Here is a 12,560-nt window from a genome sequence, read left to right as displayed (position 1 = left end):
CTTTTAACGCAGCGAGTGGCAATGACCTGGAACTCGCTGTGCACAAAGGTGGTGGAAGCGGAGACAATGATTTGAAAAGGAAATTGGATGGGCACTTGAAGAAAATAAACTTGCAGGGCTACGGGGATCGAGTGGGGGAATGGGACTGACTGGATTGCTCTGTGGAGAGCCAGCATAGACTCACTGAGCCGAATGGCCTCCTTCTATGTCATACATGACTATGACTCAACGGGAAATATGGCAGGTGACAGAGTCCCGTCCCTCACCTACAATTTGCCTTTGGGCAGTCCTGCTGTCCCTCCCAATTGAAATCCTGGTTGTGGCAGTGAAGTTCAGGGAGTTGAAAAGGAATGACACGGATTCAGTCTCCTGCACTGAACTGCTTGAAAGCTCTCCCTCACTGTAGAACTCTCACAATATCACATTGATGTGCAATGCAACAGCTACCCTGATGATGAACCAATGTTCTGTGTTAATAAAACCCTTGATGTTTACAATAGCCTGGCACTCAGGCGTGTGACCATTAGTTCAATATTCCACTGTTGATGCCCACTCACTATTACAAAATCCATTCTGTTTCGGAGCGTTGTTACTGAGTTACAATCCCACCCTCTATATCTGTAGGAAACTGCTACTTGTACGAGTTGGGTCATGCTTGACAAGGGTGAGATCCAGAGTGTTGAAATAGAATGCAGGAACACAAACTTGACAACAACCATAGTGCCCGTAACCAGTGAACCAATAACATCAACACCAGCACCAACTTTATTGACAACTCCAACAACAACATCAATTCCAACATCAACATCAACTCCAACATTATCATCAATACAATCATCATTGGAAAAAAATAAATCATCAGAGGTAACCAGAAAGGTATTTTTTTGTTTTTGAACTTCATCTGAATGTTCTAATTGCCTGATATTTTCTGTAAACCAATGCAGTAAGTACAGTCTAGTGCAGATTCTCACAAAAAAGATCAAGCAAATTATGGCATCACTGACTTCTCATGAGAGTTACTGGGGGCTTTCTGCATCTTTGAATGCATCTTCATGGCAAATATTAAAAATTGAAAAACTTCTTGTGGGAGAAATTTGTTCACGTAGTGCTGCTTCTAGCAGTGCTATGCAGACTTACGTCAATTCCCTGCAGGCACACAGCACCCAGGCTGCTACCTGTACGGTTGGCACAGCGTTCTTCAATGACATCATTGAAGAATGCCACACACTGCCTGCCTTTGGGGAATTAACGTAGTCTGCATTCTGCTCCTCGATGCGGCGCTACACAAAAGAATTTCTTCCCTCTTGATTGCATTTTCGTCAACATGCTGTTTCTAATGTGCATAAAAGATGGTTCAATCACTTTAAATTTTAATTCCCATGCATAAAAAAGGACTTAACGAAGGAATATATTGTAAGTTCAGCACTTTCCTGGGCCTACAAGTGTTTACACTTATTTCCACTTACTTGGCCTTTTTTGCAAGCTGACTGGAGTACAAGAATAAAGAAGTCTTGCTCCAATTTTACAGGGCTTTGGTGACACCAAACTTGGAATACTGTGTGCAGTTTTGGTCTCTATTTAAGGAAGGTTATACTTGCCTTGGAGGCAGAACAGCGAAGATTCATTAGATTGGTTCCTAGGATGCGACGTTTGTCCTATAATGAAAGACTGAGTAAATTGGACCTATACTCTCCGGGGTTTAGAAGAGTTCGAGGTGATCTCTAGAAACGTACAAGATTCTGAAGAGGCTTGACAGGGTAGACACTGAGAGGATGTTTCCCCTAGCACAGAAATCTAGAACACAGGGGCACAGTCTCAGAATAAGGGATCAATCATTTAGGACTGAGATGAGGAGAAATTTCTTCAATCAAGGGGTTGTGAATCTTTGGAATTCTCTACCCCAGAGGGTTGTGAATATATTGAAGGTTGAGATCGACAGAATTTTGGCCTCTCTGGGAATCAAGGGATATGGGACACAGGTGGGAAAGTGGAATTGAAACAGAAGATCAGTTATGATCTAGTTGAATGACAGAGCAGGCTTGAGGGGCTGAATGGTCTACTCCTGCTCCTATTTCCTATGTTCTTAGTTGCCATGATCGTAATGAATGGCGCAGCAGGCTTGAGGGATATATGGTCTACTCTTGCTCCTATTTTTATGTTTTTAGGTTGTTATGACACTGGTTTTTACATTCTGGCATATGTTAATGAGATTCTTCGAGAATCCAAACATAACTTGTGAATTGGAAATTCAACATAAATTTCAACTTAATTTGTCAGTTATACTGTTTTTGAAAATTCTGGACAAAATCATTTGGAAAGCACACCTTGAGGAAACAGTAGGAGGAGCTATCTAAGTCCCCTGGCCACTGGTAGGACAGGGCATGCCATAGATAGCTTTCCAGAAAATTATTGGCTGCAGAATAAAAGCTGCAAAATGAGATTAGGGATTTAGGAGCATAGGAACAGGAGTCAGCTATTCATCCCGTCGAGCCTACCTCACCATTCAATATGATCATGGCTGATCTTCCACTTCAATGCATTTTCCCCCCACTATCCCCATATCCCCTTATGTCATTGGTATTTAGAAATCTGTCAATCTCTGCTTTAAACAGACTCAGTGACTGAGCTTCCACAGCCCTCTGGGGTAGAGAATTCCAAAGATTCACAACTCTCTGAGTAAAAAAATTTCTCTTCATCTCAGTCCTAAGTTGCTTCCCCCTTATTTTGAAATTGTGTCCCCTGGTTCTAGACTCCCCAACGAGGGGAGGTATCTTAGCTGCATCTACCCTGTCTATCCATTTAAGTATTTTGTAGGTTTCAGTTAGATCACCTCTCATTCTTCGAAACTCTAGAGAATATAGGCCCAGTTTCCCCAATCTGTCTTCATAGGACAGTCCCGCTATCCCAGGAACAAGTCTGGTGAATCTTCGTTGCACACCCTCTACGACAATAATATCCTTCCTAAAGTCAGGGGACCAAAACTGCACACAGTACTCCAGGTGCGGTCTAACCAAGGTTCTATACAATTGAAACAAGACTTTGCTACTCCTGTACTCAAATCCTCTTGCAATAATTGCTTGCTGCACCTGCATGTTAGCTTTCAGTGACTTATTAACGAGGACACCCAGGTCTCTTTGTACATCTACACTTTCTAATCTCTTACCATTTAAGAAACACTCTGCACATCTATTCTTCCTACCAAAGGGGATAACCTCACATTTTTCCACATTCTATTCCATTTACGATGTTCTTGCCCATTCACTTAGCATGTCCAAATTCCCTTGAAGCCGCTTTGCATCTTCCTCAAAACATACATTCCCACCTAGTTTTGTGTCATGCGCAAACTTGGAAAAATTCCATTTGGTCCCCACATCCAAATCATTGATATAAATTGTGAACTAAAGGCTTTGGGCACGGCTCGGGTCGGGCCAGGCAGACACGATAAGTGCTCTGCTGGTAAGTATTGAAATTAAAAACCTTACTTGAGCCGGGAGTCCGTGGTGAAATTGAGCCTGCACAGTGAGCGAGTGACATCACTATGACGCCATCACTCATGCACTGAAGCTTCCTGCAGGTTCGGTGTCAGGAAGGTAAGTAAAGGGATGGTTGGGTCGGGCTCGGGTCAGGTCGAGTCGGGGTCAGGCTCGGGTGGGGTTTTGGCTCAGGGCAAAATCGCACGAACACGGGCCGGGTCAGGCTCAGGTCCGCTGTGGTTCAGTTGGGTTCGGGCCGGGTTCTTTTTCCGACCTGAGCAGGCCTTTATTGTGAACAGCTGGGGCCCAAGTACTGATCCTTGCGGTACCCCACTAGTCACAACCTGCCAACGTGAGAATGAACCATTTATTCTTCCTCTCTGTTTTCCAATCTGCAGGTACCATTCCAGCATCTATAGAATTTTGGAAGATGGTCACCAATGCATCCATTATCTCCATAGCTACCTCTTTCAATACTCTGGGATGTAGAATATCAGATCCTAGGGACTTATTGACCTTCAGCCTCATTAATTTCTCCAATACAACCTTCTTACTAATACTAATTTCCTTCAATTCCTCATTCTCCGTAGGTCCTTGGACCTCTACTTCTGGGAGATTTCTTGTATCTTCCTCAGTGAAGACAGACCCAAAGTAATCATTTAGCTTCCCTGCCATTTCTCTATTCTCCATTATAAATTCTCCTGACTCTGCCTGTAATGGACCCACATTTGTCTTAGCCAAACATTTCCTCTTTACATATCTAGAGAGGCATTTACAGCCCGTTTTTATGTTTTTGCTAGTTTACATTCATATCCTATTCTCTATTTCTTTATCAGTTTCTTCGTCCTCCTTTGCTGTATTCTAAAATCCTCTGAATCCTCAGGTTTACTACTATTTCTGGCAACTCATAAGCCTTTTCTTTTAATCTTATACAATCCTTAACTTCCTTTGTTAGCCACAGTTGACTGCCTTTTCTTTTGGGGTTTTTGTGCCTTGAAGGAATATATAGTTACTACAAACTATGTAAGAATTCTTGAAAGACTATCCATTGCCTATGTCCTGTCATACCTTTTAATGTATTTTCCCAATCCACCTCAACCAATTTTCACCTCATACCTTTATAATTTACTTTGTTCAAATTTAACACCCTGGCTCCAGATTAGACTGGATAGCTCTATTGCATAGAGGAGGAACATGATGGCCTGAAAGGCATCCTTCTGTTTTGTGACCCTTTATATATTTCTTTCCAATGTTCTAACTGCCTGATAAATTCTTTTGTTATTGGACCAATAATTGCAGGCAGTGCACCCATGATTTTGTGATTCCCTGCTCGCTGCGTATGAGGCCCTGGCAGCGCCGAGAGACCTCGGAAATCTCGGTCCCATTTCTCAGAGAGAATAAGGGTGGATTCTTACACAAAGCTGGCACAGTGACTCCATAATCAGATCACTGATGACAGCACTTGATATCTTCTCAAACCGAATGAATGTGACTGGTTAAACCCACAATGCACAGTATTTCTTTTAGCAAATGCAGCAAGCAACTTGCTCATAGTGAGGCCCGACAAATAGCAAATGAATCAATCTGTTTTTGGTGGTGCTGGTTGAGGGAGTAGGTGTTGGCCAGGAGAGCCCCCTGCTCTTCTTCGGGTAACATTGTGGGATCTTGTATGGCCACCTACATGAGCAGACGGTCTCTGTTTGACATCTCATTTAAAGATTTGCACCACCAATCATACAGCACTCCCTCATAGAAACACAAGAACATAGGAACAGTAGGAGACCATTTAGTCCCCGGAGTCTTTCCTGACATTCAATGGGATCATGGCTGATCTGCGCCCGTACTCCATATACCTGCCTTTGTCCCACATCCCTTAATACCTTTGAATAACAATAATCTATCAATCTGGGATTTCAAATTCACAATTGATTTAGCATCAGTTGCCTTTTGTGGAAGAGCATTCCGAACTTCTATCACCCTTTGCGCGTGTAGAAGTGTTTCCGAATTCCACTCCTGAAAGGCCTGGCTCTAATTTTTAAACTAGTCCAAGATTCCCCAACCAGCGGAAATAATTTCTCTCCATCTACCCTATATGTTCCCCTTCATAGTTTGAAAACATTGATCAAATCACCCCTTTACTTTCTAAATTCAGGGAATACAACCCTAACTTGTGTAATCTCTCCTTGTAATTTAATCTTTGGAGTCTGGGTGTCATTCTGTTAAATTTTCGCAGCACTCCCTCCAAGGTCAATATTGCCCTATTAAGCAAGTGCTCACAGTACTCCAAGTGTGGTCTACCCAGGACTTTGTATAGTTGAAGCATGACTTCTACCCACTGGTATTCTAGTCCTCCAGATATAAAGGCAAGAATTCCATTAGCCTTTTTGATTATTTTATGTACTTGTTCATGACATTTTAATGATCTATGCACCTGGATCCCCAAGTTTCTTCAGACCTCCATTGTTTTCAGCTTTTCACCATTTAGAAAGTGCCCTGTTCCATTCTTTTTAGGCCCAAAGTGGGTGACCTCACATTTGCTTACATTGAAATCCATTTGCTACAGTTTTGACCATTCACTTAATCTATAAATAACCTCAATCGAAGACCCACACTGAAATGTTAAACTAGATTATATGCTCATCTCCTGCAGTCAGGATTAATCCCATGATTGTTTGGCTCAAAGGAAGGAGCTGCATTACTGAACTAAGCTGCCACACCGCTACCTGAGACAAATTTAAAGCTGTCTATTGAGGACACGATACTAAAGCCAGGAATGGATGATTATCAGGTTTAACTGCAAGTACGACCTGATTGGTTTATATAGACGTGGATCCATCAGATATTTAACATTAACATTCTGTTCTAAAAAACTGCATACATGAAGAAAATTATGTTTTCTCTGGCCTAGAATATAAATAATGTGCTTTGATTTAGAAAAACTGCAAACATGAAAGAAATCAACATTGCACGACGAAACTTGGTTCAAAAGGACATGGTTGGAATGGAAGAAAACAATACCCAGAACAAGAAAAACACATTTCAGTAGGAAGAAATCCCATATGGAGAAGAGGAAAGGACCGCAAAGTAAAACGTAACCCAAAACAAGGGAAACGCAATCCAGTAGGAAGAAAACCCAAATGGAAAAGAAGAAGGGGCAACCCTAGAGGGAATCTACAAATAAAACTTGCAACGCAGAAGAAACTAGGAATGGTAAAATACAGATTTAGCAAGTATCACCAGATTTGTTATTTTTTGAAGAATAAATTCTCCTTATTTTCATTCAATTTTTGTGTCTCAGAGTTACACAGTACATAAATAGGCTGTTCGTAAGTGTTGATATTTATGTGTTCACCTAGTTCCCATATCCTTTTAATAGGTCTCAGCTGTGGCTCGGTTGGGAGCAGTCGCGCCCTTGAATCAGAAGTTTGTGAGTTCATAGTCCCACTCCAGAGACTTGAGCATGAAAATAAATCTGGAATTAAAAGCTAGTCTAATGGTGACCATGAAACCACTGTCGATTGTTGTAAAAACCCATCTTGTTCACTAATGTCCTTTACGGAAAGAAATCTGCCATCCTTACCTGGTCTGGCCTACATGTAACTCCAGACCCACAGAAATGTGATTGACTCTTAAATGCCCTCTGAAATGGCCTAGCAAGCCACTCAATTGTCAAGGGCAATGAGGGATGAACAATAAATGCTGGTCTAGTCAGCGACACCCACATCTCACAAGCAAATAAAAAAACATCTGTATTGCCAGCGCAGAGCAACACTGATGGATTCCTGCATTGTGTTGGAGATGCCATCTTTTGGATGAAATGTTAAACCAAGTCCCTGTCTAACCCCTCAAGTGAATGCAAGGAATCCCATGAAGAAGAGTAGGGGAGTTATCTCCAGTATCACTACCAATATTTATCCCGAAATCAATGTTATGTTAAAAAAACAGATAATTTAGTCATTATTACATTGCTGCTAGTGGGCGCATTTTGTGTCCACATTGGCTGCTGCATTTCATACGTTGCAACTGTGACAACACTTCAAAAGTACTTCTTTGGCTGTAAAGCACTTTGGGACATTCTGAGGTGGTGAGATGTGCCAATGAAATGGAACTTTTTCTTTTTTCTACCCCCTTTTCCTTCAGCTTCATTTGCAACCTATTTTTAAATGTTGATATGGTTGACTGTGGTGGTTCTATTTTAAGTAATATTATGAATTTGTTATCTTCTATACTATTTATTATCTTCTACATCTCAATATGGTCACCTCTCAGATGCCTCAACTCAAGGCTCAAAAGCCCAAAGCTGGAATTTTACGTTGGGCGGGAGATTGGCCAAAAAGTCAGGGGCGAGCGCCTCCACCAGGCCTGGGAGCCACGCCAGGATTTTGCGTGGCCCAGGCCTTTAATTGGCTTTGGACAGGAGTTCTATCCCTCTGACGCAGGAAGTCCCACCTCCAAGAGCTGCCCGTCAATTAGCAGGCTGACAGCTCACAGACCCAGCTGCACCACTGGGAGTGGTGGCCACTGCTAGGACTGCACCCAGCTTCAACAGCAAGAGGGGTGCCGCCCAGAAAAAAGGTAAGTTTGTGGGGCCTCGCCGGGGTCGAATGGCCGGGCCCTGGTGAGGCAAGGGGAGGGGGGTTGGTTGGGTGTGTTGTGTAGTGGAGTTAATTGGCCATATAAGGGCCTTGATTGGCCTGGGGTGGGCAGGCTGTTTCTTGCCACCACCACCCATAAATTTGCTGTGGGGGTGGGAAGGTGTCACGAATGGCACCCCCCCCCCCCCACCACCGCCCCCCGCTGCGTCCCACTCAATTTTATGATTCCCCCCCCCGCACCCACCGCCAGCCTGATTCTGCAGAGGGGTGTAAAATTCTGGACCAGGTTTCTCTAGTTTTTCATTATAACTCAATTCTCTGCTGCAGATATAGGCTGTAGAAATCACTGGGGGGAAATGTTAACTCTCCCATGAGATGCCTGGGGTTAAATTGTCAAATTACCGAAACCCAACCCCCAACATGCCGTGTTTAATGGTGGCAGGTTTGTGGCTCTGGAGAGGCGGGTATGTCACTGTAATATTTTAATAAGGTCTAAGAATTCGGCAGCTATTTAAATTTAACACTGGCTGGCTGGGTTCCCAGGGTTTGTGAAACAGCTGGATCCAGCAGGTAACAGCATTGCTTGTGGGCCAATGAAACGGGAATGCTTCCCCCAGCACATCAAGCAAATCTCTCCACAATCGGTCTATTTCCCCCCACAACCCCCAAACCCATGATTGCACCCCACCCCCTCACCCCGGTCCTTCCCCTCCCGTTCCGATTGTCAGTGCTCCCTCCCTCCTGCTTGCTGGGATAGTTCCCTGCCTCTGTGGCTGGCTTTCCAACCGGCCAATCTGTGCTGGCTGCCTGGCAGGAAACTGAGTAAACAAAGCAATAATGAACATAATATTTCTTCCTATCTTGACTCTACCTTTTCTCCCCTGGTCCACTCTCTTCCCATCTACATCTGTGAGTCTTCGGACGCCCTGTGCCATTTTGTCAATTTCCAGATTCCTGGCACTAGCTGCTGCCTGTTCACTATGCATGTCCAATCTCTCTACATCTCCATCACCCACCAGTCTGAAGGCTCTCTGCTTCCTCCTTGAACAGAGGCCCAACCAGTCCCCATCCACCACCACCCTCCTCTGCCTGGCTAAACTTGTGCTCACATTGAACAACTTCTCCTTCAACTCCACTCACTTCCTTCAAATAAAAGATGTTGCTATGGGTACCCACATGGGTCCTAGTTATGCCTGTCTTTTTGTGGAGTATGTCGAACATTCCTTGTTCCAGTCTGATTCAGGCCTCCTCCCCTAACTCTTTTTCCAGTCCAGTGATGACTGTATTGTTGCTGTTTCCGGCTCTCGCCCCAAACTGGAAAACGTCATCAACTTTGCTTCCAATTTTCACCCTTCTCTCACCTTTACGTGGTCCATCTCCAACACTTCCCTTCCCTTCCTTGACTTCTCTGTCTCCATCTCTGGGGATAGGCTGTCTACTAATATTCATTATAAGCCCACCTACTCCCACAGCTACCTCAAATCCACTTCCTCACACACTGCTTCCTGTAAGGACTCCATTCCATTCTCCCAATTTCTCCATCTCCAACGCATCTATTCTGATGATGCAATCTCCCCCAACAGCATTTCTGATATGTCTTCTTTTTTCCTCAACTGAGGATTCCCCCCCACTGTGGTTGACAGGGTCCTCGACCGTGTCTGACCCATTTCCCACACTTCTGCCCTCACCCCTTCCCCTCCCTCCTCGAACTGCGACAGGGTTCCCCTTGTCCTTACTATCCATTCCACCAGCTTACACACCCAAAGGATCATCCTCTGCCATTTCTGCTACCTCCATCATGATGCCATCACCAATCGCATCTTCCTCTCCCTTCCCCTGTCAGCATTCTGAAGAGATCATGGGATCGTTCCCTCCGCAACACCCTGGTGCACTCCTACATTACCTCCCACACCTCGTCCCCTTCCCATTGCACCTTCCCATGCAATGGCAGGAGGTGTAATACCTGCCCTTTTACCTCCTCTCTCCTCACTATCCAAGGCCCCAAACACTCTTTTCAGGTGAAGTAATGATTTACTTGTACTTCTTTCAATTTACTATACTGTATTCGCTGCTCATAATGTGGCCTCCTCTACACTGGGGAGACCAAACGCAGATTGGGTGCCCACTCAGTTCGAAAGCATGACCCCGAGCTTCCGGTTGCTTGCCATTTCAACACCGCCCCCTGCTCTCATGCCCACATTTCTGTCTTTGGCCTGCTGCAGTGTTCCAGTGAACATCAAGGCAAGCTCGCGGAACAGCACATTATTTTCTGATTAGGCAATCTACGGCCTTCCGGACTGAACATGAGTTCAATAATTTCATAGCATGACTGGCTCTTTTTATTAATATTTTATTTTGTTTTATCAATTTTTTACCATGTGCCTGCCTTCAACTGGGTTTTTCATATTGGTGCTTTTGGCTAGGGCTGTTCATTATTCTGTCATTAACACTCACTCTGCACTAATGCTTTCTTTCACCACATCATTAGCATACTCACTTTGCCTTTGCCCGTGACCTCCTTGTCAGTTAATCTCTCCTGTCCTCTGTCCTATCACACACCTTCCCTTTTGTTCTCTTGCCCACCCCACACCACCACCCCCCCCCACCCCTGCTTTACTTGCTTAAAACCGATTACATTTCTAACCTTTGCCAGAAACATAGAAACATAGAAAATAGGAGCCGGAGTAGGTCATTCGGCCCTTCGAGCCTGCTGCAGCATTCATTATGATCATGGCTGATCATCCAACTCAGTAACCTGTTCCCGCTTTCCCCCCAGATCCTTTGACCCCTTTCGCCCCAAGAGCTATATCTAACTCCTTCTTGAAAACAAACAATGTTTTGACCTCAACTGCTTGCTGTGGTAGCAAATTCCACAGGCTCACCACTCTCTGGGTGAAGTAATTTCTCCTCATCTCTGTCCTGAATGGTATACCCTGTATCCTTAGAATATGACCCCGGTTCTGGATTCTCCCAGCATCGGGAACATCCTTCCTGCAGCTCCCCTACCAAGTCCTGTTAGAATTTTATCGGCTTCTTTGGGATCTCCCCTCATTCTTCTGAACTCCAGCAAATATAATCCTAACCGACTCAATCTCTCCTCATACGTAAGTCCCACCATCCCAGGAATCAGTCTGGTAAACCTTCGCTGCAATCCTTCTATAGTAAGAACATCCTTCCTCAGATAAGGAGACTAAAACTGCACACAATATTCCAGGTGTGGCCTCACCTAGGCCCTGTATAATTGCAGCAAGACATCCCTGCTCCTGTACTCGAATCGTCTCGCGATGGAGGCCAGTTCTGATGAAAGGCCACAGACCTGAAACGTGAACTTTGCTTCTCTCTCCACAGATGCTGCAAGATCTGCTGCATATTTCCAGCACTTTCTGTTTTTATTTTATATTGTATATGCAATAATGAGGTCTCTGTCATTAAATTTGGTCGGACCTCTGTGCCCATGACTTTTCCGGGTTTCAATTCAACAAGCGCACTCCCCACCCATCCCTATAAATATTGGGGCCATTGTGTACACTGAAGTGTTACCAGCATTTGTACATATTGGAGGACTTACGAAATCTTTGAGAGTGAAGTAATTTCTTTTAAATTTCCTTTCCTCCCACAGCTGCTGTGTGTGAGCAGAGTTAAAAAGTATTTGTGCTCTTTTATTGCAGTAACTGTGAATGATACTTCCAGAATTAACAATTAACCTAATGGTGGCACCATGAATATCCCGAGGAAAACATCAGCCCCTTTCTACATGGGTAGTTAAATCAAGGGCACATTTATTTCACTAAGAGACTCTTCAGCTCATTCACTAACTGAATAATAATCACCAAGATCTCTTAGAAAAATGTTTAACTAATATTCAGCTGAAACTACTGGAAAGTCCCACTGAATTAATTTTGCTGATTAAATTACAGATTTGATAAGAAAACTGAAGATTGGATGGAGATATCAGTGCAATGGAATATGATAAACGTGAAGAAAATTCCACATGGCTTAAACTGTTTAATTTTAAAGCATTTGATTATCAGCAGTTTACTGTTTAATTGTTAGTATTTCATACTATAGCTAACTACCCTGGTGTTCATCATATTATCACTGCTCAGCAATGTCTGGGATGTGATCTAAATTTAACTAAATCAACAATGTGATATATTCCATACCAGACATCATTATGAACCTGGTTAATAAACAGAACATTGCTTTCTAATTTCTGTATCACTGGAACTCTTTCAATTCTGTAAAACAAGAAGTAACAGTCCCAAGTTGTTAACCAAGTGGGAGATTTTACATGCATGATGGAGCTCCCACAATACACAGCAGATCAATAAAAAAGGAATATCTTTCTTTATGTGTTGTTATTAAAATTTGTGGTGAGTTGTCACAAATTCCAGCTCTCAGTCAGTTCCATGTTCATGAGGAAATTCATTGCTTCAGTGAGAGCCAGGAATGAGGATAATATCATGTGAATCTGTTTAGAGCTTTTCTCACC

The 12,560-nt window shown here is 43.5% G+C and overlaps 1 protein-coding gene across 2 annotated transcripts in view; it reads left to right on the top strand.

Moving 5' to 3' along the window:
- The window catches only part of LOC137371764 (uncharacterized), a 28,514-nt gene extending 16,176 nt beyond the window's left edge, over positions 1–12,338 (top strand). Inside the window, exons 4-6 of one of the 2 annotated variants that reach the window (XM_068034618.1) lie at positions 625–864; positions 6,408–6,683; positions 11,986–12,338. In XM_068034618.1, the coding sequence (XP_067890719.1) occupies positions 625–864; positions 6,408–6,683; positions 11,986–11,991 (522 nt within the window). In that variant the 3' untranslated portion in view covers positions 11,992–12,338. Of the gene's footprint in view, positions 1–624; positions 877–6,407; positions 6,684–11,985 lie in introns of both variants that reach the window. The other variant, XM_068034617.1, reaches the window with a different exon arrangement.
- Positions 12,339–12,560: the final 222 nt, after the last annotated feature.

This window comes from Heterodontus francisci, chromosome 7, assembly GCF_036365525.1.
Source record: "Heterodontus francisci isolate sHetFra1 chromosome 7, sHetFra1.hap1, whole genome shotgun sequence".
Lineage (NCBI taxonomy): Eukaryota > Metazoa > Chordata > Chondrichthyes > Heterodontiformes > Heterodontidae > Heterodontus > Heterodontus francisci.
This window is presented reverse-complemented; position numbering and strand designations above follow the sequence as displayed.